At 39.8% G+C, this 17,366-nt stretch overlaps 1 protein-coding gene across 4 annotated transcripts in view; it reads left to right on the top strand.

Moving 5' to 3' along the window:
- Nucleotides 1–17,366, top strand: part of CPED1 (cadherin like and PC-esterase domain containing 1) — a 312,531-nt gene that overhangs the window by 256,767 nt on the left and 38,398 nt on the right. For all 4 annotated transcript variants that reach the window (XM_059933517.1, XM_059933516.1, XM_059933518.1 and 1 more), the window contains exons 18-20: nucleotides 14,146–14,366; nucleotides 14,615–14,716; nucleotides 15,131–15,218. In XM_059933517.1, the coding sequence (XP_059789500.1) occupies nucleotides 14,146–14,366; nucleotides 14,615–14,716; nucleotides 15,131–15,218 (411 nt within the window). The remainder of the gene's footprint in view (nucleotides 1–14,145; nucleotides 14,367–14,614; nucleotides 14,717–15,130; nucleotides 15,219–17,366) is intronic.

Here is a 17,366-nt window from a genome sequence, read left to right as displayed (position 1 = left end):
AGTTCATCACTAAAGTCCATGGCTTTGGACAGGACACATTGTTTCTCAGGCTCATTTTCTTCATCTGTAAAATAAGAATAAGTCTATATGATCTAATCCCATGCTGTAGATTAATCAACTTTGTAGAAAGCTAAATGCCTTCCCTGTCAGTCTTAAAATACCATAGCCTGAGTGACTTAAACAAATTTATTTCTCAACAGTTCTGGAGGCAGAGAAGTCCAAGATCAGGGTGCCAGCACAGTTGGGTTCTGGTGAGAGGTCGCTTGCTGGCTTCTGTTGGCTGCCTTTTTGCTATGTCCTCATAAGGTAGAGAGACAGAGACAGAGAGACCTCTAATGTCTTCCTCTTCTTATAAAGACACTAATCCCATTATGGGGCCAACACCTTCATGACCTCATCTAGACCTGATTACCTTCTAAGGCTCCACCTCCTAATACCATCACATGGTGGGCAGGTGTGGAGGGGGGAAATTAGGGTTTCAACATGTGAATTTCGGGAGGACACAAACACAAAGTCCACAATACGGTCTTTGTTCATTTCAATTATGAGCAACTCTACAAAGTAATGATAAGAAAAAGGGAAAATCTCTTCTTCCTATGCGTTAGAGAGAGATGATGTTACAAAGTCTGAAAATAAAGGCCTGTGTTCAGATCATGTGATCCCCGTACAGACCGACCAGCTGGCTGCTAGGCAGTGAGGGCTTCTCTTAGTGATTCTTTGGGTCCAGAAGCATCCTTCAGACTTGCAAGCTCAGAAACTCAAATTTGCCAGCATACTGGCAGTGGTCCTACAGAGCCTGCTGTGTTTACCAGGATGCCAATTTACTTTATACCCAGCAGGGAACCATTGTGCATTTTTAGCAGAGCAGCGGCACAACCAGAATTAGAAAAACCATCCCGCAATAGTATGGAGACTGCCTACGGCAGGAAGAAATGGGCATGGTGCTGGGTGGGGCAGAGACTGTTTAATGGAAAAATTCTATCACGCCACACTGAGGAAGCCACGAAAGTCAAGAATACGTATAGAATAATCTCATCAATGCAAAACCTAATGCAGACATGCTTACACACACGGAATATTTCTGGAAGTAACAAGCCCTTAAGAATGATTACATAAGTTGGACTTCCCTGGTGGCACAGTGGCTAAGAATCCGCCTGCCAATGCAGGGGACACGGGTTCAATCCCTGGTCCGGGAAGATCCCACATTCTGCGGAGCAACTAAGCCCGTGCACCACAACTGCTGAGCCTGCGCTCCAGAGCCCGCGAGCCACAACTACTGAGCCCGCGTGCCTACAGCCCGTGCTCCGCAACAAGAGAAGCCACCACAGTGAGAAGCCCGTGCACCGCGATGAAGAGTAGCCCTCGCTCGCCACAACTAGAGAAAGCCTGCGGGCAGCAATGAAGACCCAACACAGCCAAAATTAATTAATTACTTAATTAATTTTTTAAAAAGAGTGATTACGTAAGTGGAGGGGAGTAGGGGAGGAGTGGGATGGTGACAGGATTGGCCATATATTCTGCCAGGCCCAGGGCAAAATGGAAGTGCAGGACCCTGTGTTCAATAATTATTAAGAATTTTGAGAAGGCAAAAGCAGAGCAATAAACCAAGCACAGGATCCTTTTACACACAGACCCTGTGTGAATGCCAAGGTCATATGGCCGTGAAGCCAATTCAGGTAGTAAATTACGGTTGGCAAAATGTGAAGAAGTCTTTTTAAATACAGGTTTCCCCCGCTATCCAAAAGTAGAGCGCTTCTATGAAGCCTTTAGTAAATCGAAATGGAGGAAAGTGAAGAGTATCCCCGATTTTCGGAAAGTTCAATTGACAACACTTTGCTTTTCTGAAAGACCTATATTAGTACCTATTTTTGCTAACCAAAAGAAATCCAAAGAGGATTTTCACTTTTAGGAAAAATGCCTGTCTTAATGTAGGTCTTTCAGAAAAACGAAGTGGCATAAATTGAACTTTCGGAAAGCAGGGGATACATGGATGTGTATTACCTTTATGTTTACAATGTGTGAGCACCTTTTTAAATCCAAAAATGTATATTTTGAAAAGTTGTATAAATCAGAACTTGGGCAGAGGCCGTGGAAATGCAAAGAAGGGAAAAACTGAGAAAGACATTTTATATTCCGAATCACAGGACTTGGTAATGTGCAGACAGGTTTATACCCTCATGTACCACACAGCACAGAGATGATTGTGTAAACATTCACGATTACAACTATGAAATCGCACTTATTTTAAGAAAGCTTCACTTATGAATAGGAGTTGGTTACCAGAAGGTTTTCCCTATACATCTATTTCTCATTCTCCTGGAGAAAAATATAAACATACAAAGTGATCGTGAAACTCTTGTATTTCATTATTGAGGCAATGGAGTTCTCATCCTACCCAGCACTTTTTATAATCACCATTCTATTTCAAAGACAAGTACGTGTTAAAGCATATCAGTTACAAAAATAGAGAAAAAAGTAACACAAATATTTTGTTTTATAAACACCTGACTCTTTTGGGGGGTGAGGTGCAGGTAGGGGACTCATTTTTCATGTCAAACATTCAAGAAAAGAGGCATATTATTTCGGTGATATCATCCAGAAATTCACTTCACAAATGCAAAAGGACAGCAGCTTCAGACTGGCACTCAGGAATGAAGTGACTCTTTTATTCATTGAAGGTATCAGAGTAACTCTGCTGCCCCACATCAGAAACCTTGCAATCTCAGTTATCCCTAAAATGTTCTCACAGAGTGGAATCCAGCTGACCACTTAACACAATTAAGCCCAGAACACTTTTTCAACTTTTGGGATGTCACCTTGTTATTCATTCATCTAGTTTTGTTGAGCTAAGAATCTGTTCTACGTGTGCACACCACGATCCTCCAAGGTGCCAAATTTCTAGTGGAAGAAGACAAATGAGAGAAGTGATCGTTACAGTATAGCGTGATCATTGCAAAGGTTGGGAGAAGCCCAGAGGCTGACACCTGACCTGGACTGGGAAGGTCTGGAAAAGTTGCCAAAAGAGAAAGTGCCTGAGCAGAGTGGTGTTGGTAGTCATAGGCAATCTACCAATCACATGACTTTGAAATAGTTTAATTGAACGAGAAAAAAATAAAGATCTTCATTTTTTCTCAAAAGAACCTATGGTGAGAGTTGTATTATTCAAGCTTAGTGCCTTCTTTGAATTTTCTCTTACTGGAGGAACAGAGAATGGAGGGAACAGACAATGGGCAGGAACCAAGCAGGCGAGGAGTGCACTGGAGGTAATTCTGAGTTACTCGTTTTCCGTGTGCTCCAGTTTATGCTCCTTGGATTGTGTAAAAGTGGAGACATACCTAGACATGCAATTTCTAATGGTATAGTACCCTTACTCATCTGAAAACTTTCAATTAATATGGAAAACTCAGATTTTTTACCGTGAGAAGCCAAAAATGTCACTGTTACTGTGTACAGTAGTGCAAATATGTTGTGCTACAAAAAAAACAGAAGTTTATTTTAAGTCCTAATCAAGGCACCCTTTAAGGAAATACATTAAACTGAGCTATCTTTCTCAAAAGAATCAGATTAAATGGCAACAGAATTTGACTGGGCCCGTGAGAAGTATTGGAAAGTTAGGCCTTCAAACAGCATTCTGCTTCCTTTAGAATCTCCAAGTAGTCATTTCTCTCACTTGAATTTCCTTATGTTGTTATTATGACCTTTTACATCTTTTTACCACTGCTTTCCAGTGATGAATGGAAGGCTATACTTGGAAATGGAGGCCCACCGGTGGGGAAGAAACAAAACACAGATCAGTTGGGATTTAAAAAGGCGTTCAAGTTTCCTGTAACTTTGACCAGGAATGTCACTGCACTCAATGGTGTGTAAGCAGGACCGAACTTTTTATACCTCAGTCATTTGCCTTTACTTCAGTGAACAGGAGGCTGATCTCTGTAGAAAGATGGCACAGGGTTTCTCCTCAGAGCATTTGTATCACTTTCTATGGGATACTTGTTAGTGTCTGGAGGGCAGGTAAATACGAGACCCCTTTTACTCTAAATCTATCCAAATATGAGTTATTTCATTTGTAAGCTGTTGTAGATATGTATAGGTTTTGTGTTGAATCAAAGTAAAATTCATTGAAAAAGAACAAACTATGTGTTCAGTTATACTCTTGACAAATGTCTCTAAATAGATACACACCTCTTACTTAATAAACTTTGGTTGGAACATTTGTAAAAATTTATCAGAGCATAACTTTGTAATCACAGTGCAAAATACATAGGAAATAGTTTAGAAGTAGGGTAATGAAATTTACAACTGAAAGAGCTTAGGAGGCTGACCAAAACTGAATGAAGCGAGCTTTTATTTTGTTTGTCAGAAACATAGTTCAACTGACAGACTCAGTATTTTATTACTCAGTAATAAAATATCTGAGAGAAGAGTGCAATTAAGAAAGGAAAATATAAAAAGGCAATATTTACTGAAAGTATTTAAACTCAGCTGTTAAAACAGGAAATGTAACTTGCATTTTTAAGCTATGTTTGCACGTTAAGTACTGTCTTGGACTTGAAGGTGTTTACATATTTGAAGTACGCCCAATTTATAATAATATGTTCTGACTAATACGTGAATTCCATTATGGTTACACAATTCATTGTTGCTTGTCAGTTTCAATAAAAAAGGGTGAACAGAAGAAAAGGAGTGTACCTAACTCTCACCAGGAAAGGATGGCTTACACATAATGCCCACAATCCAGAGAGAAGGGCAAAATAGATACATACTTTTGTTCCAAGCAGTTACAAGATCTATGTCTAGGTGATATTGTTCAGTTGTTTGTTTTTCTTTTCTGCCAAATTTCATGTGTTTTAGAGTGACTTGCCGACATGTCAGTTTTCATCTGTTCTTGACTCCAAAGAGCAATTTGTTTGGTCCTCTATAGCCAGTTTAATCAAATGCATCATTGAAAAAACATTCGTTGCAATCGTATTACGTTTCACAGAGAGACGCTTTGATGAGCTAGATTTTCATCATGCCCTAAATATCATTAGCCATCTGATCAGTCTCAGCTTCATATTAGCTGAGTCACCCTATACCTCACTTAGAATGGGAAGTTATTTTATGAGGGCAGTGGTGCTCAATCATGGGGCTCATCGGAATCACTGTGGAGCTTTCTAGACGTATGGGCTATGCTTGGCCCTGGACTAGATGTAATGAATAGGACTCCTCCTCACCTCACTTTCATTTCCTTTATTTACCAAGATGAGAGCTCTCCAGTAAGCAGGCATTGCCTAGATTAATGGACAAGAAGCTCCTGTGTAACTTCCCCTCTTGGAAGCTTCCAGTGGGTTCCTATTAGCTGGCTGAGACCTGTGTTGGCATCTCCATGCACTTTGTTATTCTGAAGAAATATCCCCATCTCTGTGAATATTGAAGATAGAACCTAGGCAAGAGGAAAGAAAGGAAGATAGAAAATTATTTTTTTATTTTTTAACATCTTTATTGGAGTATAATTGCTTTACAATGGTGTGTTAGTTTCTGCTTTATAACAAAGTGAATCAGCTATACATATACATATGTTCCCATATCTCTTCCCTCTTGCATCTCCCTCCCTCCCACCCTCCCTATCCCACCCCTCTAGGTGGTCACAAAGCACCGAGCTGATCTCCCTGTGCTATGCAGCTGCTTCCCACTAGCTATCTATTTTACGTTTGGTAGTGTATATATGTCCATGCCACTCTCTCACTTAGTCACAGCTTATCCTTCCCCCTCCCCATATCCTCAAGTCCATTCTCTAGTAGGTCTGTGTCTTTATTCCTGTCTTACCACTAGGTTCTTCATGACCTTTTTTTTTTTTCCTTAGATTCCGTATATATGTGTTAGCATACAGTATTTGTTTTTCTCTTTCTGACTTACTTCACTCTGTATGACAGACTCTAACTCCATCCACCTCGCTACGAATAACTCAGTTTCGTTTCTTTTTATGGCTGAGTAATATTCCATTGTATATATGTGCCACATCTTCTTTATCCATTCATCTGATGATGGACACTTAGGTTCCTTCCATGTCCTGGCTATTGTAAATAGAGCTGCAATGAACATTTTGGTACATGACTCTTTTTGAATTCTGGTTTTCTCAGGGTATATGCCTAGTAGTGGGATTGCTGGGTCGTATGGTAGTTCTATTTTTAGTTTTTTAAGGAACCTCCATACTGGAAAATTATTTTAAATCAAGGGTTTTTTTTTTTTTCCCTGTCTATTGATTCTACATATACCCAGTTCTTTCCTAGCTTCAACAGATCAGAAGAATCTGAGAAGCTAACAAACTAACTTTATATTGACTCAACACAGACAGCCCCCATTGCTTCTCTTCATTTCTTTATAACTTGCTTTGCTAACTATGTCCTTGTTACTTTTGGTGACTTTGGAGACAGGAGGTAATAGAGTAAAATATTTACATGTTAAGTATCATCATCATTAGTTCCCTTTATTCATGATGAAATAAAGTGGGATGAAAATTGTTTTATCGTATATTTCAATCAAAAATTCCCAAAGTTTTTGTTGTATTTTCACTAATAAATGATATTTCTTGCTCTTATTTGTCCCAAGGAATCAATATCTCTAAGAACAGAAGTGCTCTTATGCATTATGTAGATTATAAATTTAGGCTTTCATATGCTTCACACTTTTACTAATTCACAGGTGGAAAATCTGAATTTAGGTGATTTTTTTTCCCCAGAAAGACTTAGCATGTAGGAGAATGTGGTAAAGACTAGGGAAGTGTTCATCAAAGTCATTTCTTCTTCTTTCTGGCACAAAGCTTGACTACATTTCTCAGTCTCCCTTGAAATCAGGTGCATGACCATATGACTGAGTTCCAACCAATGGGATGTGAGCAGCAGTGATGTGCCCAGCCCCCAGGGTGGGCCCATAGGAAACCTGGCAGCTCTTTACTCCTTCCCCCAGCTGGATATCAATGCCCAGTGAGGTCTTGGAATCCGTATTTGAGGAAGGCACGGTCTAACCATCCTGGGACCCTGAATGACCGCCCTGCCCCAACCCACCCCCATACCCCTGCCTGGAACCACCTGGACTGTTTTCCTGAAGGAGAAGTAAACATCAATTGTGTTTAGGCCATTATACATTTTGGGGCTCTGTTTGTTAATAGCACTTAGCCTGTGTCACCTAATACAGGGACTATATAATGTTGAGAAATTAGAAATGAAAACAAAGACAATTTTATGGTTTTTAAGAAGACTATTTTAAAGTAAGCCCAAGCTTTAATAGAGCCTAAGAACAGGATGTGCTTCTAGGTCCTATGGTCCACGATGGTGTGAAAAATAGTAGAAAAAACACCATACCCTATATACTTTTCAGTGACACTTTGCATGCCAAGTTTTGGGAATAGAACAGATGCAGAACTCTTCTAAACACATCTTTGTCTCCCTCTGATGAGCTGAGATCCAGCCTCTGATGACACATCGAGACACAGATGTTTCTGCTCCTCTCCAGAGCCCACCTGGATGGAGGCAGCCTCCCTTCCTACCACAGGACCAGAAGAGAGATGCTACATAGGAAAAAGCCATTCAATCTTTAGAATAAAGCTGCTACTGGAATTCAAAATACGATTAGTGTTATTCCTGTGATAGGTTTATTGAACCAATGTTTAATCTTGATTCTCTTAGGCCATTGTTCTACAGTAATCAAGACAGTATTGTACTGGCACAAAAACAGAAATATAGATCAATGGTACAGGATAGAAAGCCCAGAGATAAACCCACGCACACATGGTCACCTAATTTATAACAAAGGAGGCAAGGACAAACAATGGAGAAAAGACAGCCTCTTAAATAAGTGGTGCCGGGAAAACTGGACAGATACATGTAAAAGAATGAAATTAGATCACTTCCTAACACCATACACAAAAATAAACTCAAAATGCATTAAAGACCTAAATGTAAGACAGGACACTGTAAAGCTCTTAGAGGAAAACAGGAAAAACACACTTTGACATAAACCACAGCAAGATCTTTTTTGACCCACCACCTAGGGTAATGAAAATAAAAACAAAAATGAGCAAATAAGACCTAATTAAACTTAAAAGCTTTTGCACAGCGAAGGAAACCATAAACAAGATGAAAAGACAACCCTCAGAATGGGAGAAAATATCTGCAAGTAAAGCAACTGACAAAGGATTAATCTCCGAAATATACAAACAACTAATGGAGCTCAATATCAAAAAAACAAACAACCCAATTGAAAAATGGGTGGAAGATCTAAATAGACATTTCACCAAAGAAAACATACAGATAGCCAAGAGGCACATGAAAAGATGCTCACTATCACTAATTATTAGAGAAATGCAAATCAAAACTACAATGAGATATCACCTCACACCAGTCAGAATGGCCATCATCAAAAAATCTACAAACAATAAATGCTGGAGAGAGTGTAAATAAAAAGGAACCCTTTTGCACTGTTGGTGGGAATGTAAATTGATACAGCCACCATGGAGAACAGTATGGAGATTTCTTAAAAAACTAAAAATAGAGCTACCATATGACCCAGCAATCCCACTACTGGGCATGTACCCTGAGAAAACCATAATTCAAAAGGACACATGTACCCCAATGTTCATTGCAACACTATTTACAATAGCCAGGAAATGGAAACAGCCTAAATGTCCAACGACAGATGAATGGATAAAGAAGATGTGGTACATATATACAATGGAATATTACTCAGCCGTAAAGAGAAACGAAATTGGGTCATTTGTAGAGATGTGGATGGACCTAGAGATTGTCATACAGAGTGAAGTAAGCCAGAAAGAGAAAAACAAATATTGTATATTAACACATATATGTGGAATCTAGAAAAATGGTGCAGATGAACCTATTTGCAGGGCAGGAATAGAGACAGAGATGTAGAGAACGGACCTGTGGACACAGGGTTGGGGGTGGTTGGGGGGGTGGGACGAATTGGGAGATGAGGATTGACATATGTACACCACCATGCGTAAAATAGATAGCTAGTGGGAAGCAGCCACATAGCACAGGGAGATCAGCTCGGTGCTCTGTGACGACCTAGATGGGTGGGATGGGAGGGTGGTGGGAGGGAGGTCCAAGAGGGAGGGGATATACATATACATATAGCTGATTCACTTCATTGTACAGCAGAAACTAACACAACATTGTAAAGCAATTATAGTCCAATAAAAAAAAAAAACACTGGAATTTCAAAATTAAAAAAAAGTAGAAATAAAGTTTATTTAAGCTGATTGTTCTTACGCGAATTTTCAAAATGCTTTTAAACAAACAGATTTACTGTTATTGTTGCCACTGTTGCTGCTTTTGTTTTTTAAATTAATCTAAAAAGCCAATATCTGTTCATTTAGAAAATACAAATGAGCGAAAAGAATAAACTGTCATAATATCTTCACTTCAAAATAACCCGGGTCAGGCTTCCCTGGTGGTGCAGTGGTTAAGAATCTGACTGCCAATGCAGGGAACACGGGTTCGAGCCCTGGTCCGGGAAGATCCCACATGCCGCGGAGCAACTAAGCCCGTGCGCCACAGCTACTGAGCCTGCGCTCTAGAGCTCGCGAGGCACTACTACTGAGCCCTCATGCCACAACTGCTGAAACCCACGCACTTAGAGCACATGCTCCTCAACAAGAGAAGCCACTGCAATGAGAAGCCCGCGCAGCACAATGAAGAGTAGCCCCTACTCTCTACAACTAGAGAAAGCCCGCTCGCAGCAACGAAGACCCAACGCAGCCAAAAATAAATAAATTAAATAATATTTTTTTTAAAAAAATCAGGGCTTTTCTATGCATCCATATGCTTTACTTTTACGAAAATGCAACAATTATTTATATTCTGATTGTAATCATCTTTTTATAAACGTTAACTAAAATGTTCCCATCACAATATATCTATATTACAATATCATTGTTAAAAGATTAAAAGAATTCAAGTGTACGATTATACCTTAATATAATCAATCTGATAAACATTTATGTTGCTTCCAGTTTATTTTGCTTTTAAATGTATTTTCATGGGCATCCATGAAATTTCCTAGAAGTAGAAAACTGCTGATTTATATACACAACATCAGAGTTTCCAATCATCCATTTAACAAATGAGGACTGACTTTTACACCAGGCAGTATTCTGGACACTTGGAATTCAACAGTTTAAAAAAAAAAAGAAAGAAAGAAATAAAAAAATCTCTCCCTTGTGGTTCTTACATAGTATTATATGAGAGGGTTCATTTCCCTGAACTCATGATATCATTGGACCTTTAAAAATCTTTGTTAGGGGAAGAAATAGTTATTTTAATGTTTTATTGCTAACATTGATTATTTTTATAATTGCTTACTGGTTACTTGGTTTTTTTTTCTCTGACTGCATCTGCCAACCAACACCTGTGCATGCTAGTATAGGGCAATAATCTTCACAGGAAAGAAGAATTATTTACAAAATGTGTGGCTAGTTATAAATATTTGTTATGGTAATTTAGACCTTTTAAAGTAGAAGTTGACCTTGAAAATGAATAATCTGCAAATTTCCTTTTAAAAATTCACCAAGTCAAATGATCTAAAAGATATAAAGACTGAATATGAATCATGTGGCTGAAGAGAACCACTTTTATTCTGGGTATTATTTTTTAATTGTGTGCACTTTAAAAAGCTGATATCTTGAAGTTAGAAATCTTTTAGTTAGGAATACCAATTAACCTCTTCCAAAAACTGCTTCACCTACAGAACCAGCAATTTAAAATTCACAAGTGCATTTTCACTTTAGTTATAATATATCACTTCTGTCTTTCATGAATAGAAAGGCACTGGGCTAAAATAATTCTCTAGGACATAGTCTTCCCGGACCTGTGTCTACTAGACTTGAAAAATGCTGTCTAGATATTTGCCGTTTAGAAGAACTTGTTTTGCAGATGGTGGTGGTGATGCTTCCTTCTCCCATCCCTGTAGCTCTTGTTAGTCACTGATCAGCAGTGGAGACAGACGTGAGGAACCTTTCAGAGATCCTTGGTTTGCTCAGGGTGGCGATGTCTCTTCCGGGTCTTGATTCAGAGTCTCAGTTTCACCAGCAACCCTACTAGCCCTGCCGAGAGTCTGTAACAGGGTGGATAGGACAGGAGAGAGGCTGCTCTGATTTAGACGCTTCCTATCTTTACTGACATTTTCTCTGAAATAACTAACAAACTTTAAAGTGCCTAGCACTGCACTGCAGGACACACTAGAAGCATTCCAAAGCACTTGTTGCTTTCCTGTGCTTTAATGCTGGCTCCCATTTGTCGTGTGCTGTGTGCCAGGAATAAGATCAGTATTTAAAAGCTCATTAAAGTCCTTTACAGTGGTGCTATTATTTTCCCCAATATACACATAAGGAAATGAACCCATGAAGAGGTCACATAATTTGTCTAAGACCATCTGGTTAATAAATAACAGTACCTAAGAATTCTGAAACACAACTTCTTTGCCCCTGTCATGCACTGGTGGACTGCATCTTCATACAACCCCACAGAAAAAAATGGAAATCTAGACATTTTTTTTTCTCTCAGTCACATGCAGTTCGTTGGATTTTCTTCAACCTCTGTAGTTCTCTCTGTAGCCCACAATACGGACACCCAGTGATCTTACTGGCTGCCCAGAGAGACACTAGGAGGGATTGCGTCTTGATACTGAAATGAAAAGACCCCATAAGAAAAATCTGCAGTGGAAATTTAGCTTAACAACTGGATTTCCAAGATCCTTTACTGGTATTAAAAGCTGAATTGTGTCTCTACCCAACCAAATTCATATGTTGAAATCCTAATTCCCAGTCCTAATAACCTCAGAATGTGGCTGTTTTGGAGATAGAACCTTTAAAGAGATGATTAAGTTAAAACAAGGCCATTAAGGTGGGCCCTAATCCAATATGACAGGTAGCCTTATAAGTAGAGGAGATTAAGACACAGACATACACAGAAGAAAGACCATATGTAGACACAGAGAAGATGGCCATCTACAAGTCAAGCAGAGGTGCCCTCAGAAGAAACCAACCATGCAAATACGTTGATCTTGGACTTCTAGCCAAGAATCATGAGAAAATAAATTTCTGTTGTTTAAGCTACCCAGTCTGTGGTACTTTGTTATGGCAGCCCTAGCAAACTATTACAAATGGAGTTGGATAATTACTAGTCTCTGAAATGAAGAGCTTTCCTGATTATTCAAAGTTGCCCTTTTAAAACATCAGAAATCTGGGCCAGAAAAACAAACAGAAATAATTATAGGTCAAATCCAGTAGGAAGAATTTCAAGTGATTTCACAAAGTATTTTTCTCATACTGGGATTTTATTGCCCCAAATGGAACTTGACCGAGAGACTCAGTGACTGGGGCCTTGACATCTTACGTCATTCAGTTGAGTTTGGCGATACTTATGGTAACAGTGTTTGATGGGAAGCAAATTCTGAAGGAGAACGCCTTCTGGGTTTCTTCACACAGCTACTTGAATACACTTACTGTGGAAAAAATAAACCTTTGCAGAGTCTCACTAAATTCAGTATGGATGGACGAATGCACTAGTGCCTGAGAAGTGATGCAGCGACTGCTCTTAAAATCAGAAGTGAATATGTACATGACTAACGCAAAGGGAAATCTCAACAGAAAGAGAAAAAAACTGAAGTACAAATTAAACCTTCTCCAAAGACGTTAAAAGGAATTGTCTCTAACAAAAGTCCCTTTGACGTTCAGTTCAGTAAATATTTTTAAAATGCATGCATAGAACTATGGGGGAAATTAGAATTTAGAAATTAACCTTGACTCTGACCTCAAATACTTCTTGATATGATATGAGAAAAAAGATACAGAGACAAATAGCCATAATTTCATGTAGTCTTTGATAAAATCAGTAATGGAAATAAAAATTATAATGAAATCATGGAGGACAGAGAAGGTCGCTTTCGCTGGGGTATTGGACAAGACCGGCTGAGAGAGCCGTTTATGGCTAGTCTGGAGATTTGTAGCATTTACACAGGTGGGGTTGCAGAGAGAGGGGCTTTCTAGGCAGATGGATTAGCACAAGGAAAAACAGATGTTGTTGAGTGCAAATCATGTTCAGTGAAAAAGTAGGAATCTGACCTGCTTACTTTAGGAGAAGTGTTGAGAGAATGGGGCCATCGACCCTGCACTTGGAGATAAAGGACTTGGATTTGAGTCCTGTGTTCCCCATTTACTAGATTTATAACCTCAGTCTCCCTGAGCCTCAAATCCCTCATCTGTGAAACAGAGAATGATTCACACCTCACGATTATGAAGATTAAAAGTGAGTACCCCATGAGAAATCTCCATTTAGCAAAAGCCGATATGCAATAAAAATTCAGCAAATGTTAACTGAACCTCAGGAGTTAAGATTTGACTCTGTAGTACGCGGCGAGCCGATAAGGTTTTTGAGTGTGAAAGTGAGATGAGACATTTGGAAATTTATCCCAGTATTACTGTGTGGTGAATGGATTAGAGGGCAGCCATTGTGCAAGAAGACCCATTAAGCAAGTGTTAACAATAGCACACCTTTGAGGCAGTCGGAGCCTGAAGCAGGGCTCTGCTGGTGGGAATGGGAAGGAGGTGATGGGTGAGAGGCTTCCAGGGCAAATGGCGCTGGGATTTGCACCCTGGAACACAGACTGCTTTTCAGAAAATTAAATTCTAGTCCTGTGGCTCTTTTCTCAAGTAGTAGCTTGACCTCTATCGAGCTAGCTAACCTCTGTGGATTCCCAGATTTCTCATCTATGAAATAAAGAGATTGGAAAATCTCTAAGTATTCTTACAGCACTAGAATACTTCATGCCTATTTGAATCAATGAAACTTGTTAAGCTGATGCGATGAGAAAGTTAAGAGCATAAGAGAGGTAGAGAAATTAAAGACAGCATAAAGAAAGCGAAAAGCTTTAAACGTGAGTTAGTAGGTCGGTAGATGATGTCATTACTAGGAATATGGAAAAGGAAAATGAACAGGTTTGGGAGAGAATATGATTAATTTCATTTCTAACCATTTAAAGGGCTGTCCTTCAATTAGATTTGTGGCTTTGTTTTCATCAAATGATTTATTTTATATTGTCTTCTATATCGTATAAGCATCAGATTTGAAAGCAAAATTTTTTAACTTATAGATTCTTTTCATTGGAGATTCGACCAACAGAGGGATAATGTACTATCTGATCGAAAGATTGAATGAAACCTTTCAAGAATGGCAGAAGGTGCATGGCACTAAATTCTATCACAACGTCAATGGTGGGAAGACCTTGATCAGTTATTCCTATTATCCACAGTTCTGGATAAGCCCTTCGTTGAGACCAACATTTGAAAAAGCCCTTGAACATCTCTTGCAAAGGTACAGTGGAACTATTTTGAATGAAACAATACCACAATGGATTGATGTTTCACTAGCTGTCATAATTGTTTGCTGTATATCAAATGCACTGAAAAGTTTAAATACCAAGTGATATGGCTGAAAACGAGTTAGAAATGACAGGGAGGTCCTGTGATCGGGATGCCAGATATGGTTCAATGAAATGTGAGGCAATGCTGTTAAAATGTTTACCATCTGTTTCAAGGCAACATGTGTTGTTTTTCTTTCAGATCACATCCCCTGGAGAATACCAGCCAGACTGTATTAGTCGTTGGTGGTGTTCAGTGGCTTAATTCCAATCACCTGCAAATTATTCATAAGGTTTTAAAGAGGTACATTTCTGCAATAATAATTGCCATTAGTGTTCTAAGTAAAAAAAAAAAAGTTACTCGATGTGACAGAATTTTATCAAGATTTTATATAAAGGGCAAGTTGTAATTTAGAATCCAGTACTTAAAGTCTAGTTTAAAATGTTTCAAAATACTTTTATATTCCAATCACAAGATGGCTCTTCGGCATCCAAGTTTACGTTTACTACAGATCAAAACATGCCCACTGACACATAAAACTCTATCCCCCCCCCCCCAAAAAAAAACCACTAATGTATATTAAATCTATAAAATGAGAATTTAGTCCTATATGCCAATTATCACATTCTAAAGGAATTCCACTCTGCTTGCTTATGTAAACACGGACATCTAGAAATGTAATCAAAGTTCATGGCTTGAGTTCTGATTATTTCACAGGGAAAATTTACTCAATATCCTTGTGATCATCAAAACTTTGGGAATTGGATTTCATCTGCCGGTGGATGGAGTACACTTCTTAACGCAGGTAAGCCCATTTTCACCAGGCTATGTGAACTTCAGGGTTCCTATAAGGATCCTTGCTGGTGTCTGAAAAAGGACCCAAAAGGCACTACATAATATTAAGCAACCTTCATAAAATTCGAAGGAGATGATATACTTAAGGATTATGATTATAAATCAGATATAATTATTCCTGGAAATAAGGGGACTACAGCCCATAAATATGTCATAAATAATGCTTTGAGTTCATAAAAGAAGAAAGGGGGTACCAGAGTTTGAAAAGATAAAGACCTGAGGTGTAGATGAGATGGATCATGCTTTAAGTACCTCCTTACCTCAGTAATGTTTCCCACACCGTTAAAGGCTCGTGCTGAAACACATGTGAAATTGTCAGTATCAATGAGTATTTAGGAAAAAGGTGTCTTTTTAAGATGATTTCTGACTGATTGCTTTAAAAAATCAGTAGTATTTTTAAAGTAGTATCATTCGTCTTGCCTCTGGTTGGATATTCATAAATGGAAGGAGTTAGAGGCCTCTGACCAGTTCTTACAGAAGACAGTAAATAGTTAGTCTCAACACTAAATAGAAGTCTCAGAAAAGAAAGGAAAGACAACATCTGTAGATAAGAGAACCAGCTGCTCTTGTCAGAGAGAAGAGTTCACAGGCAGCCGGGTTTGTGTGCAATTGCTCAGGGGAGCTCAGGGGGGGCACTGGGAACTGGGGAGACAAGAGTTTGTCCATTTAATGTGTAAACCGAGTGAGATTTATTTTTGTGTCAATTACGAGCGCTCCTAGTTTTCTTCAACAGGGATTACAGGACCCTCCTCTCCTTTCTCGAAACTTTGCCTGCCTGGCCGCCAGATCTGTGATGCAAAAGCAGGAGAACTGGTAGAAAGTGGTCCAAATAAAACCTCCAAATTCAGCCTCTTGGAGTCAGGAAGGGTTAAGGTCATTTAAAGTGAGTTGAGACATTTAGCATCTGGGGTAGCTGAAGGGTTTGAGATGGTCGGGGATTAGAAGAGGGGTCTTTTGATAATTGTCTCTGTGGGTTATGAGTTGAATCTCCTTTAATGTTATTTGAAAGCTGCAGGTCAAATGTGTAATTCCTTCTTGAGGACTCTGGTAGCTCCGCTTTGCTTCCTTGACTGTGGCTTCTCACAGGAACTGGAGTACTTGTGATGCCTACTTAGATTTAGAATGAACTCATCTCTGCCAACAGTTCTTCAGCACTTACCTTGTGCCAGACACTGTTAACCATCGTGCTTGCCACCAGGGCTTCCATTGTGCTCATCGGTCTTTGCAAACTGGGTGAAAACAAAAGGAGGGAAGAAGAGGAGGAGGGGGAATGATAGAACAAAAGAGAAAAGGACAAGAGCAAGTTGGAGGCAGAAAAGAACTCTGAACTTGTCATCAGACACTGGCATTCATCATCCTCATCGTGGCCACTCAAGACGTGGCCTCCGCCTTCCTCGGTAGACTTAGTCCTTGCTTCCACGCATATGCACACATGTACACACACACGCGTGCACGCACACACACACACTCTACACCGAGTGTTTCGGCTCCTCAAGCATGCCATGCTCTCAGTCACCTCCAGGTCTTTGAGGTCACTCACTGTTCCCTCTTCCTAAAGAACACTCTCCCACTACCCCCTCACCTGCGTAACTTCTGGTCACCCTTCAAGTGTTAGATTAAATGCAGTTTTCTCTGGGAAGATTTAATTGACACCCTGGACTCAGTTGGCTTTTCCTGCTCTGAGCTCCTGTAACATTGTCTGGTGTCCTCATCCGGGTCCCTCAAGAGATACCAGCTTTGGTTGTCTGTCTCCCCTGCTAGACTAATGTCTGTGGGAGCAGGCACGGGGGAGGGAAGTCTGCATGCCTCACTCCGGTACCCCAAATGCAAAGCACCGTGCCCAGCACACAGGAGACTCTCAGAAAACCTCTCACGCGTGAATGAGTGAGTGATGTTTTGTAGGATTTGGATGCTCCCAGATGGTCCCTTCGGGACTGAGATGTTCATTCCTCCGGGCTGCTGCGAGTGTGACCTGAGTCCCAGCAGGAATTGCCTTTTGGGCAGAGCCTCAACCAAGACTTAGCCCCCTTTCCTTAATTTGGGCCATCTCAGAAGGGCCACCCCAGCTCTAGAACTCCCGGTGGGATCAGCAAAAGCC

This window comes from Balaenoptera ricei, chromosome 9 (assembly GCF_028023285.1).
Source record: "Balaenoptera ricei isolate mBalRic1 chromosome 9, mBalRic1.hap2, whole genome shotgun sequence".
NCBI lineage: Eukaryota > Metazoa > Chordata > Mammalia > Artiodactyla > Balaenopteridae > Balaenoptera > Balaenoptera ricei.
Note: the sequence above shows the minus strand (reverse complement) of the source record. Positions and strands in the feature narration are given on the sequence as shown.